At 44.2% G+C, this 12,093-nt stretch overlaps 1 protein-coding gene across 1 annotated transcript; it reads left to right on the forward strand.

The window, feature by feature from the left end:
• The first annotated feature begins 7,941 nt into the window (after positions 1–7,941).
• Positions 7,942–9,267, forward strand: LOC146556272 (olfactory receptor 6N2-like). The gene has a single exon (XM_085249416.1). The coding sequence runs from the start codon at positions 7,942–7,944 to the stop codon at positions 8,899–8,901; it is 960 nt and encodes a 319-aa protein (XP_085105542.1). The 3' UTR covers positions 8,902–9,267.
• Positions 9,268–12,093: the final 2,826 nt, after the last annotated feature.

Genomic DNA, 12,093 nt, shown 5'->3' on the forward strand with positions numbered 1-12,093 from the left:
AACCTCTAGCCGTACCTTCTCGTCCTTGGTCCCACATTTCCCTGGACTTTGTCACTGGACTGCCTAGGTCAGCAGGTAAAACAGTGATACTCTCTGTGATCGACAGGTTTTCAAAAGCAGCTCACTTCGTTGCCCTGGAGAAACTACCCACTGCCACGGAAACTGCAAGACTGATGGTTGACCACGTCTTCAAACTCCACGGGATTCCTGCCGAGGTCACTTCTGACAGGGGACCTCAGTTTACATCCCAGGTTTGGGAATCTTTCTGCTCTGCCCTGGGTGCTCGAGCCAACCTCAGTTCTGGTTACCACCCTCAAACCAACGGGCAGACTGAGAGGCTCAACCAAGAGCTGGAGTCCATGCTCCGCTGCATGGTTTCCCATAACCCGGCTACCTGGTCAGCACATCTCCCATGGGTGGAGTATGCGCACAATTCTCATGTTTCCGCATCCACTGGTCTCTCTCCATTTGAAGCGTCCCTGGGCTATCAGCCTCCCCTCTTCCCTGAGGAAGAGGCTGATTTGGCTGTGCCTTCCGTCCAGCACCATCTCCAGCGCTGCCGCCGCGTCTGGACTCGGACCCAGGAGGCACTGAAGAAAGCTGCTGCCCGCCACTGCCGCTATGCAGATCGTCTACGGTCGCCAGCTCCTCGGTACGCTCCAGGGCAGAAGGTGTGGCTGTCGGCTAAGGATGTTCCCCTTAAAGTTTCCTCCCGCAAGCTGGCTCCTCGGTTTATTGGGCCGTATGTCATCCACTCGGTCATCTCGCCCTCTGCTGTGAAGCTCGAGCTTCCTCCCAGTCTGCGGATTCACCCGGTTTTTCATGTTTCCCAAGTCAGGCCTGTGCTGTCCAGTGTGCTGTGCCCGCCTTCCGACCCCCCTCCGCCCGCCCGGCTCATCGATGGTCATCCGGCCTATACGGTTCAGCGGATCGTTGACGTCCGTCGCCGTGGTCGGGGTCGCCAGTTTTTGGTGGACTGGGAGGGGTATGGGCCTGAGGAACGTGCCTGGGTTCCTCGCTCGTTTATCCTTGATCCTGCTCTTGTCTCTGATTTTTTCAGGTCACGTCGCGGGCTGGGGACCGGTCGGCCGCCGGGTGGCGTCCCTTGAGGGGGGGGTACTGTCATGGTCTACGGTGGGTGGCTGGAGTTTCCATTAGGCTCCTGAACTGACCTGGGATCCGCCCCTGGGCAGGGCCAACTCCAGCTCCTGCACACCTGGAGCCTATTGCAGGCTATCAAACCAGAGGGATTTAAACTACACATCGATGTTCACTCACTGCCAGTTCGTCATCAACCCATGTTGGTAACAGGTCTTGTGTTTCAAATTCTCGCTGTGATTCATCTTACTAACAAAGACTCTTTTGTGCTACAGTTGCTGTACCCACCCTGGCTCACTCCACCTCCGGACTTGGAATACCTAGTGATCATTTTGGAAATCCCTCTGTGCCTCACCTGCCTGCCCTCCTGCCATCACACTCCATCTGGAGCCCCGGATCTCAGGTCAGCCTTTCCACGCCACTCAGCCTCCCCTGGATCTCATCATCCCCCTCTCAAACACTCCAGGTCCCTAACTGCAAGTAAGAATTGCTGCTCTTATACTGGCCACTTCTGAGCTGCCTTCACTACCCGCCTAACTTCTATATCCTCTCCCCTCAGTGTGACTGTTCCCCACTCAGCTCCGTTCCACTTCTCAGGCCTCGTTCCCTCGCCCTAGCCACGTTCCCCTGGGCACGCCACACCAAGGCTCCACGTCTCGTCATTTTCTGTCTTTGCCACGTTTCCCTTTTTTTGTTCCCCTTGCACTTAACCGTAATAAACTATTAAATCATCTACTGTCTCCGCTCTGGGTTTCTGCACCTGAGTCCTATTCAGTACCGGCCATCCGTCGCCGTGACATCCACGGCTTAGTTGTAGTAGATCATCTCTGTTGTATTGAAGTAACCCCAGACTGTGTGAAATAATACACAGTACCACCAAAAGTGCAAAAGTGTAGGAGCTCCGGGCCGCTGCGTCTGTGCGCGCCGCCATCTTAAAGCGCTTTACTAGTCCCTAAGGACCCCAAAAGCGCTTTACATATCCAGTCATCCACCCATTCACACACACATTCACACACTGGTGACGGCAAGCTACATTGTAGCCACAGCCACCCTGGGGCGCACTGACAGAGGCGAGGCTGCCAAACACTGGCGCCACCTGACCACCACCAGTAGGCAACGGGTGAAGTGTCTTGCCCAAGGACACAACGACTGAGACTGTCCAAGCCGGGGCTCAGAACACCCATTTTATTAAAGGTGAAATAATTTAGACAGTTTTTGACTCTCAGTGATGCTGCAGTGTTCATTTGACTTTGAGACCTGAAGCGGACAGAGTTTTGGACCCGTGCTAAGACATTTTTTCACAGATTTTTGAGCACTGTGTACCACATAAAATTGGTTCAAGGTCAGTATGCATAGCCAGAATTCATACATAAGGTGCACTGTTGATTTTTGTGAAAATTAGAGGATTTAAAGTGCACCTTTATAATCCAAAAAATACAGTAATGTAATGGTCTTCTAACAGGTATCATTCAGAAAGCATTAAATTGACTGTAGATCGTGCAAAATACAGCAGCTAGACATCTTCTAAAGACTAAGAAAAATTAGCATATTGCATTAGAATTGATTTTAAGATTTTACTAATTACCTGTCCTTCATGGCCTGGGCTCAGAATATATACTAGAAGTGCTTCTCCTGTACCAGCAAGCACTTTGGTTATGGAAAGTTATATACAAATAATAATAATAATAATAATGATATTTTATTATTATTTTATCTACACTACTAAGTCTACCCACCTCTGTATGAGGTATGATGTATGATGACAGATCATACAGACAAAAATATCAACTGATAAAGTTTGGTGAAGTTGTTTACATGTTCTTGAAGAACTTAATGAGTCCCATTGAGAATGGGAAGTTGTCTGATAAAACAAAGCCACAGAGCCAATTACTTCTTAGTTCGGTGCTGGAAAAGTATTACTACAATACTGTTACGGCCCTGGGTCTCGGAGAGAGTGAGACTACCCTTTTGTGCTTGTGCAAATCTAAGTGTGCCAGGACTCGTGGATGACTGGCTGCTGGGAGTCCTGTGCCAGCCTTCTTACCCCTATCTTCCCTGCTTAGCCTCTGTGTCCTTGTCTTGTCTCGTGTGCATTACTTTCCCTGGAACAGTCGCTCACTGTCGTTCTCTAAACCTAAAAGAGAATTATGGATTTGATCAACTGGTCTCTGAATGCTATTGACACCCTTTTCTCAACGAGAAGTCTGGGCTCGGGAGAGCCTGAGTACCCTGGAGGGACTTTCCCTGCCGGATACACGATGGACGGGTGGCAGAACTGGAGGGTCATGTGCCTGTCGATCAAGGACGCTGAAGATATCTACCTATTCGGAACCATGATAACAGGGTTCTTGCTGATCGGAGCTGGCTTGGCCCTGGTTTATCGGAGAAATAAGAGAGCAGAACCGGCTGTTCAAACCCCCCCAAGGCTGCCCGCTGGAATTGAAACGATGGGACGAGGCGCGACCTCTCACAATGAACGCAGCATGGTTAACACCTTGGAGACGCTTACAGCTGCTGTGAAGGCTCAAAACAACACCATTGAGCGTATGGGGGGATACATCAGAGAGAGGCCTGCTCAAAATGAGACCCTTGAGCGAAAGTTGGAACACATCGCGGAACGGATCACTGCAGTTGTGGGGTCTCAGAATCAAAAGAATGATAACACCATGGAACAGAAGTTTGATACCATCATGGGGAGGCTCGCGACTCTCCAACGGGAGATTGAGAGACCAGCGTCAGAGTGTTAAAGAGCAACTTGACATTCTCCTGGGCTGCTCGCATGAAAAAATCAACAAAATCAACATCAAAATGCGGACACCACCACGGCGCCAGCTGCAGGCCCAAGGCTGGAGCCGAACAATCACTCCCTGATAACGACTGTGTGATGACTATTCTTCCCATCCCATGCAAGGACACCTGGATTGGCTGGAGGACTGTTTACTTAGCCTGATAGGGCGAAGGACACTGTCTCTGCTGAACTATGGACACGCACACACATACACTTACACTGATAAGCACTCACCCATCCCCCCTCCCCTTCCAGCGCCTTCGATGCTTACCTCCCCCATGATTTGGACATCGGGTCAGCTGGCGGCGCAGTCGAAAGATTGCAGCAGTCCCAGATCAGATGTGCACACTGTGTTTATTGTGTTATGATATCCCCTACCCAACCCTGTGGCTTGTCATGTCTTTCATAATGTTGTGCTGTGGCCATTCATGTGCTTTTTTTTCTGCAGAGTTTTTTTTGTTTCCTGTTCTCGTGCTGTCCTACCATGGAAGCACAGCATGAGTGGAGGTCTCTTGTTTTCCTCTTGTACCCTCCCGTTGTTGTGTACATTTCAGTGTTCTTTTCTGTAACGCTACCAATCTCCGACTTGTAACCCCATGTGATGTCTGTGTTATGTGTGTAAGGTCGGGGGGTCCCATTTCACTGCAGGGCAACCTGCTTGTGACAAATAAAGCTGATTCTGATTCTGATTATGCAGATCACAGTGTGCCAGACCTCGCGGACGATTTGCTGCCTGGCGATCCCATGACCCCTCCATGACCAATTGACTGGCTGATTGTCTGCACCTGGGAGTATAAAAGGCTGAAGATCCTTCACACTAGGGGGAACTGCTGCTTTGAAGTGAACATGCAGTGTCCTTCTCGTCTGCTCTGCATGTGAATCTTGTTTGTTAAACCTCTTTGCTGTGTTGCTCTTTGTTTAAACCTGATATACAGCTGAACTTAGTTTCATTAGAGTTTTGTGATGCTGGCTTGCCTTAGTTACCCTTAGCTTTTATTGTGTGTACTGCCAGCCTGCTTTAGTTAACCCTTAGCTTTTACGCGTGACTGTTTCGTTTGTTCTTTATGTAATAATTATATGCCCAGTGGTCTGTTGAACAGCCCTGTCGGTAGTGATGGCCAAATGAAGCTTTCTGAAGCACTGAGGCTTGTATTGAAAAACGGTTCATTACTCGAAGCGCATACTGAGAGACACCGAAGGGTCTCAGACCTTAATCCTTTCTAGTGCTTTACCTTTCTCAGCAGACAGTGCATGCGGCTTTAATGTTGTGCTGCGTGGAATAGAGATGGGTTATGCTCCCAGACCCGTTCACCAGGTCTATATCAAATCAGAACTCGTTACGGGATTTTTCCCTGTCGCAGTATGTCCGTCCTTACCAATAGAGGGGGTGGCCATGTTGCTAGGAAATGATATTACGGGCGAATTAGTGCGTCCTAGTCTGGAGGTGCTGGATAAGCCCTTCAGTTCTAATGCCCCAGATATTTCTGTGACCCCAAAGCTGTACCCAGCCTATGTGGTTACTCGTGCCCAAGCCCGTAAAGATGGTGACGTTACCCTCGCTGATTCTGTGTTGATGTCCTCATTTTCTGAGGAGGGTGCCACGTTACCTGACGACAACAATGTTTTGTCTTCCCCAGACTTGGTAAACCCTGAGGAGCCTAGTCCATCTGTAAAAGAAATACCACTGCCTTTAACCAGAGAAAATCTGTCGGCGGCCCAGTTGGCTGATGAATCGTTGCAGCGATGTTTTAAGCATGTGGTAAGTGCTGAGCAAGCTAAGAATGAGCAACAAGCCTTTTTCATAGAACAAGCTGTGCTAATACGTCAATGGTTTCCATTGGGTGCTAGGAGTGTGGACTGGAGTAAGGTTAAGCAGATTGTCATACCCACGCTGTATCGGTCAAAGATCCTGGCGCTTGCTCGTGAAAGCCAGTGGTCAGGACATTTAGGCATCAAAAAAACGTATCAGTTACTATTAAAACACTTCTTCTGGCCTGGCATGAAACGTGATGTGGCTGCTTTCTGCCGTAGTTGCCATATGTGTCAACTTGAGGGTAAACCAAATCAGGTTATACCCCCTGCACCATTATGTCCCATCCAAGTAGTCGATCAACCATTTGATCACGTCATAGTAGACTAAGTAGGTCCACTACCAAGAACAACGTCAGGAAACCAATATTTACTCACCATTATGTGTGCTGCTACACGTTTCCCTGAGGCTATTCCACTGCACAAATTACGGCAAGGTCTGTTGTGAGAGCCCTTACTAAGTTTTTTCTACATTCGGACTGCCTAAAGTTGTCATAAAAGATCAAGGTTCTAACTTTCAATCTAAATTATTCAAGCAAGTAGCTAAAAACCTACAAATCAAACAGGTTGTGTCTTCTGCCTATCACCCAGAATCCCAAGGAGCTTTAGAGCGGTGGCATCAAACCTTAAAAGCCATGCTCCGCAAGTATTGCTTAGAGGCCAAAGTGGATTGGGATGAAGGGATTCCCTTTGTGTTGTTTGCTGCTCGCGAAGCTGTCCAAGAGTCACTCGGGTTCAGTCCCTCTGAACTAGTGTTTGGCCACACGCCTCGTGGCCCGCTTAAATCAATGAAAGAGAAATTTGATCCAGGAAGGGAGCCCTAGAGTGGGAGTGACCAAATATGTGCAGGATTTCTGTGAGCGTTTGAGTCAGGCTAATTCTCTGGCTAAGCAGCACCTCACTGTTTCACGAGGAAAAATGAAACACGCTTATGATAAGGCTGCTGTCAAACGACAATTCCAGACAGGAGATGAAGTACTTGTCCTCTTCCCTGTCCCCGGATCATCTCTTTCTGCTGAGTATGAGGGGCCTTATGAGGTACACGAACAAGTAGGAGAAACTGATTACATAATCAGCACGCCGAATCGAAGACGCAAAACCTGTGTTTGCCATATAATCATGTTAAAGTTATACCACTCCCGACCCTAACCAAAACCCACTGGGAGCTGTGCTCCTGTGGCCGTCTTCAGTCACTCAGAGGTAGAAAGCACAGACGAGGCTGATGGTTTAAAACTGAATGACTCCAGTGGTTCTAAGCCCCGCTTGCCTTACTCTGAAGTGTTAAAATCATTCCGAGCAACAAGAAGACATAGCTAATTTGGTCCATGAGTACCCCTGTTTATTTGGCGATGCTTGCTGCTGCAAGAGTACAATTTGGAGATTTGGCATATAAAAGGATCAGAAAATGTACTAGCTGATGGCCTCTCCCGGTTGTGAGTATGACTTGTTTTGTTGTCTGTCATGAATATTGAAATCTGTATATACAAAACGTAGTCTTGTATTTTAAGGGGAGTGGTGTTACGGCCCTGGGCCTTGGAGAGAGTGAGACTACCCTTTTGTGCTTATGCAAATCTAAGTGTGCCAGGACTCGTGGATGACTGGCTGCTGGGAGTCCTGTGCCAGCCTTCTTTTATGCAGATCACAGTGTGCCAGACCTCGCGGACGATTTGCTGCCTGGCGATCCCATGACCCCTCCATGACCAATTGACTGGCTGATTGTCTGCACCTGGGAGTATAAAAGGCTGAAGATCCTTCACACTAGGGGGAACTGCTGCTCTGAAGTGAATATGCAGTGTCCTTCTCGTCTGCTCTGCATGTGAATCTTGTTTGTTAAACCTCTTTGCTGTGTTGCTCTTTGTTTAAACCTGATATACAGCTGAACTTAGTTTCATTAGAGTTTTGTGATGCTGGCTTGCCTTAGTTAGCCTTAGCTTTTATTTTGTGTGCTGCCAGCCTGCTTTAGTTAACCCTTAGCTTTTACGCGTGACTGTTTCGTTTGTTCTTTATGTAATAATTATATGCCCAGTGGTCTGTTGAACAGCCCTGTCAGTTTTCTGTTTAAAGTTTGAAATTAAAACTTTTTACTTTACTCAGTTTGTGTGGGGGGCTTGTTTATGTTACTCCTCCCCTGACGCCTAACAGAGTGGGTTGTAACAAATACATTAAGACTTGTCTTTTCATTTGTTTTTTAATGAATACCATTTATGTCATCTAGTTGTATAGTAAATAACATTTTTGTTAATTGAATGGATGTTGAATTAAATCTAACATTGTTAACTCTAGGTGGGTTTGCAGAATTGCACAAATACAGGTATCTTTATTTTGTGATCATATTTACACTTTATATTCTGATACTCTGCTTTAATTCCACTATAGTTTTCCTTATCTGGACTCACAAAAACCTTCACGAGCCAATGTACATTTTTATTGCAGCTTTGTTAATCAACTCTGTTCTTTACAGCATGATTATCTATCCAAAGCTCTTATCTGATGTTTTGTCTGAAAAACAGATGATATCATATCCACTCTGTCTTTTCCAAGGTTTATCATATTACACCTTGGTTGGTTCAGAATTTTTACTGTTGGCAGCAATGGCATATGACAGGTATGTGTCTATATGTAAACCCCTGCAATATCCAGTTATTATGAATAGAATAACTATTTATGTATGTCTGATTTTAGCTTGGCTTATACCTGCTTTTGAAACCTCAGTGATGGGTGTGTTGTATTCGAATGTCAAACTCTGTAGCTTTTCTCTGACAGGAATTTTTTGTAATAATTCACTTTACAAGCTTCAGTGTGTGCCCTCGGTCGCAATATCTATATATGGTGTGGTCATGTTCATAAGAATTGCCCTTCTACCTTTGCTTTTCATACTTTTTACATACATCAGGATTCTTAGAATATCTTACCATTGTTGTAGAGAAGTGAGGAAAAAAGCTGTAAAGACATGTTTACCCCACCTGCTGGTGTTAACCAACTTTTCCTGTTTTATTTTCTTTGATATAATTATAGTTCGACTGGATTCTGATCTATCCAAAACTCTTCGTTTGACATTGACGTTTCAGTCAATTGTATTCCATCCTCTTTTAAATCCAATCATATATGGACTCAAAATGAATGAAATTTTCAAACATATCAAAATATTGTTGTCAAGTTTAATAACACTGGTATTACTGCCCTATTATCAAATGTATGGCATATAATTTGAAATTGTAATGCAAACTAGACAATGGAGTACCTTTTCTCCGATTTTACATACTAGACAGAGGAAAAGAGATCAAATTTATAGAAATGTCATGACATTTATGTAAATGTTGATTTCTGTTCTTCTATTGATGACAACATAATGGTCATAAAACAAAGACAAACAATTTCTTAAACTGTTTCTGGTAATGTTTAAATTCTAAACATCTCATATGCCTGCATTTCACATTTTCCCTTCTATATTGTCATAGATTATTATTTACTATTGTATATTCACATAAAAATAATTTAGTAGAATGAATCAATTAGTAGAAGTCTCTCTTTGATGCTGACAAGCATGTGAATATTCATCACAGTGTCTTCTGTTTTCTCAGTTATATATATATATATATATATATAGTTTTTTTTAATGAAAAATTCTTTTGAACTTTCCATAACTCATTATTTATAAACATAATATAGTGTAATGTGTAAATTCAATGCTAATTTCTAACTCTGTTAAATTTACTAAATTCTGTTTTCATGAATACCTGGATGTTAAATGTAATTGTTACACTTTGTAAAACAGAACACCCATTTTATTAAAGGTGAAATAATTTATACAGTTTTTAACTGTCAGTGATGCTGCAGTGTTCATTTGACTTTGAGACCTGAAGTTGTAACCTGCAGCAATGTTAAAGATGATCTACAGGGCTTCAAACATTCAGGAATTATAGTCACCATATAATTCACTTTTCATGGTAAACATTCATTAGATCCATCAGATATAAAGTCATTGTTGGAGCAATACACAAACGCTTATCAGAAACTGAACAAAGTGCAAATAATTTCAATAACATGTAAACACAAGGACTCAGTCCACGAATAGGAGTATTAGAATAGATGTGCTTAATCCCGCTTGTATCATAGGCCTACTAGTACAAGTGGAAATACACTAAAAATTACCTCCAAGTATTCAATACTGAGTACAGTTGAACCCCGACTTACGAAATTAATTCGTTCCCGAGGGTCTTTCAGAAGTCGAAAATTTTCGTAAGTCGAAGCACCCATCGCGCCTTTTGAGTGAATGGTAGGCTATAGGCTAATTGCTAACTGCAACAACAATACGTCGTTCAAGTGGAACAGCGAAGCTCAAGTACGAAAGCCAAGGGGGTTGTCACATGATTTGGAAGGCATTGTGGGCATTGTAGGCATTCTGGGCTCAGCCAATCAGAGACAGTGGATTTTGTTACACGGGCATTTTGCCATAACACGGGCAGAAATATTGCCGTTAAGTGCCGTCGTAACTTGAATTTTTCGTTAAATGGGGTATTCCTAAGTCGGGGTTCCACTGTATTGTAAAACAAATGATTGACATCAAAAAATTAAGCAGGAAGCAGCATAAAGTCTGCTTACAATTATCTCTCATAAACTTATTTTCAGCTGTTTTAACCATTTACAGCTTTTCACATGTTAATGACTTGGTTAACGATCTAACTAGCATATCAACAGTGCGTTTCAGAGACACCCAACAACTGTACCCACACTCCGCACATCACGTGTCTGATTAGCCACATTTAGCTTACCGCCGTCGAGTGGATGCTCAGCATTTACATGAAGCCACAGCTCAGTAAACCTTCTGGTTTCACTCTGTCCTCTACGACAAGTACAAAATTATACTTTGTGAACATTATCAGTTTGGATGGCATTTTAACTCGTTAGAGATTAATTTCTTCAGCTTACCGATAACAAAGTTTTAGCCCGCCTGCTCTGTTCGGCTGTAGAAGCAAGAGACCATGAGGCCGCACCTTGACCACCTGGTCAGCTGGACTGGGACAAAAAATCGGTCAGGGCATTTTGCCTAGAGAGTGGCCACAAGGTATTATAGGAAAAACCATAAAACCTTTGGATGACAACAAATGCTGTTGTGACAGTGATGTACACTGTCTTGTTGGTATATATGTATGAGTTCTAAACAGTTTACATCACATGACAACTTAAGGACATCTTCTGGTTTCATCTTCATGTTTCCCTCTCAACAGATATCAAAACCAACATCATGAGCACAAGAAATGACAACATCAAAGAACGCAAGTATGGCGAAGCTCGCGGCTCTCCAACAGGAGATTGAGAGACCAGTGTTGGACTGCAGAACTGCTTTGAAATTCATATGAGCTGTTCGCACTAAAGTAAAAAGCACCATCACTTCATGCGGATAGCCCCTTTGGCGCCAGCTGCAAGGCTGGAGCCGAACAAAAACACCCTGATAACGACTGTGTTTAGTCTGTTCCTTCCCACTCCATACAAGGCCACCTGGGTTGGCTGGTAGACTGTTTACTTAGCCTGGCAGGGCGAACTATGGACACGCACACACACACACTTATCCCCCTCCCTTTCCAAACGCCTTCGATGCTTGTTTCCTGCGGGGGAACACGGCGGGTCTGTGTGACGCGCTGGAAGGGTAGCGCTGTGCAGGGCGGCTGCTGTGTTCGCTTCGGATTACTCCTCACCAGTGTTGGTCATGTTACTTGAAAAAAGTAATCAGTAACTAATTACTGATTACTTCCCCAAAACAGTAATCCCATTACTTTACTGATTACTTATTTTCAAAAGTAATTAATTACTTAGTTACTTTTTAAAAACACGATTTACAACCTGAATAGGTGATAAAGCGATAGATCTTTCAGTCCAATTCTACTTTTTCTACATAATCCATCATACAAAATGTAATCAAATGGAAAAGTCTCTTTTTAAAACTTGTTTTATTAGTTTTAATCTTTTAACTTTATGCATCAAGCAAAAATTTAATTATATGCAACATTCTCTGACTGGAAGAAATTTGTTTAATATTTAAACCTATTTTCTGCACATTCCAGCACATAAAATATTTTTGTGTGTTTACACTCACTCTTTCAAATAGATGCAAGTAAAACACAGCAGAAAATAAATAAAGTCAGAGACTCAGCGGTCCTGTTGCTCTATTTTCACCTGTAAAGCAGGAGTAGGGTAGGCGGAGGTTTACCCTGGTGCAGGTGTGCTGCAGCGGTCAGTGGAAGAATCCGCGAGTTTCTCTGTGAGTTTCCCATTACGTCGTAGCGCACTTGGTGCTTGCTTGGAAGTTTAGAGGTTTTTTTCGCTGTAAAAAGAAGTTTTCTTCCCACGCACAACGGACACTAATGTTTTTGTCACTTTTTATGGAATCAAACTTAAAG

This window comes from Mchenga conophoros, linkage group LG16 (genome assembly GCF_057382185.1).
Source record: "Mchenga conophoros isolate Kocher_MC1m ecotype Shallow Benthic linkage group LG16, M_conophoros_male_GT1.1, whole genome shotgun sequence".
In the NCBI taxonomy this organism is placed as follows: Eukaryota; Metazoa; Chordata; class Actinopteri; order Cichliformes; family Cichlidae; genus Mchenga; species Mchenga conophoros.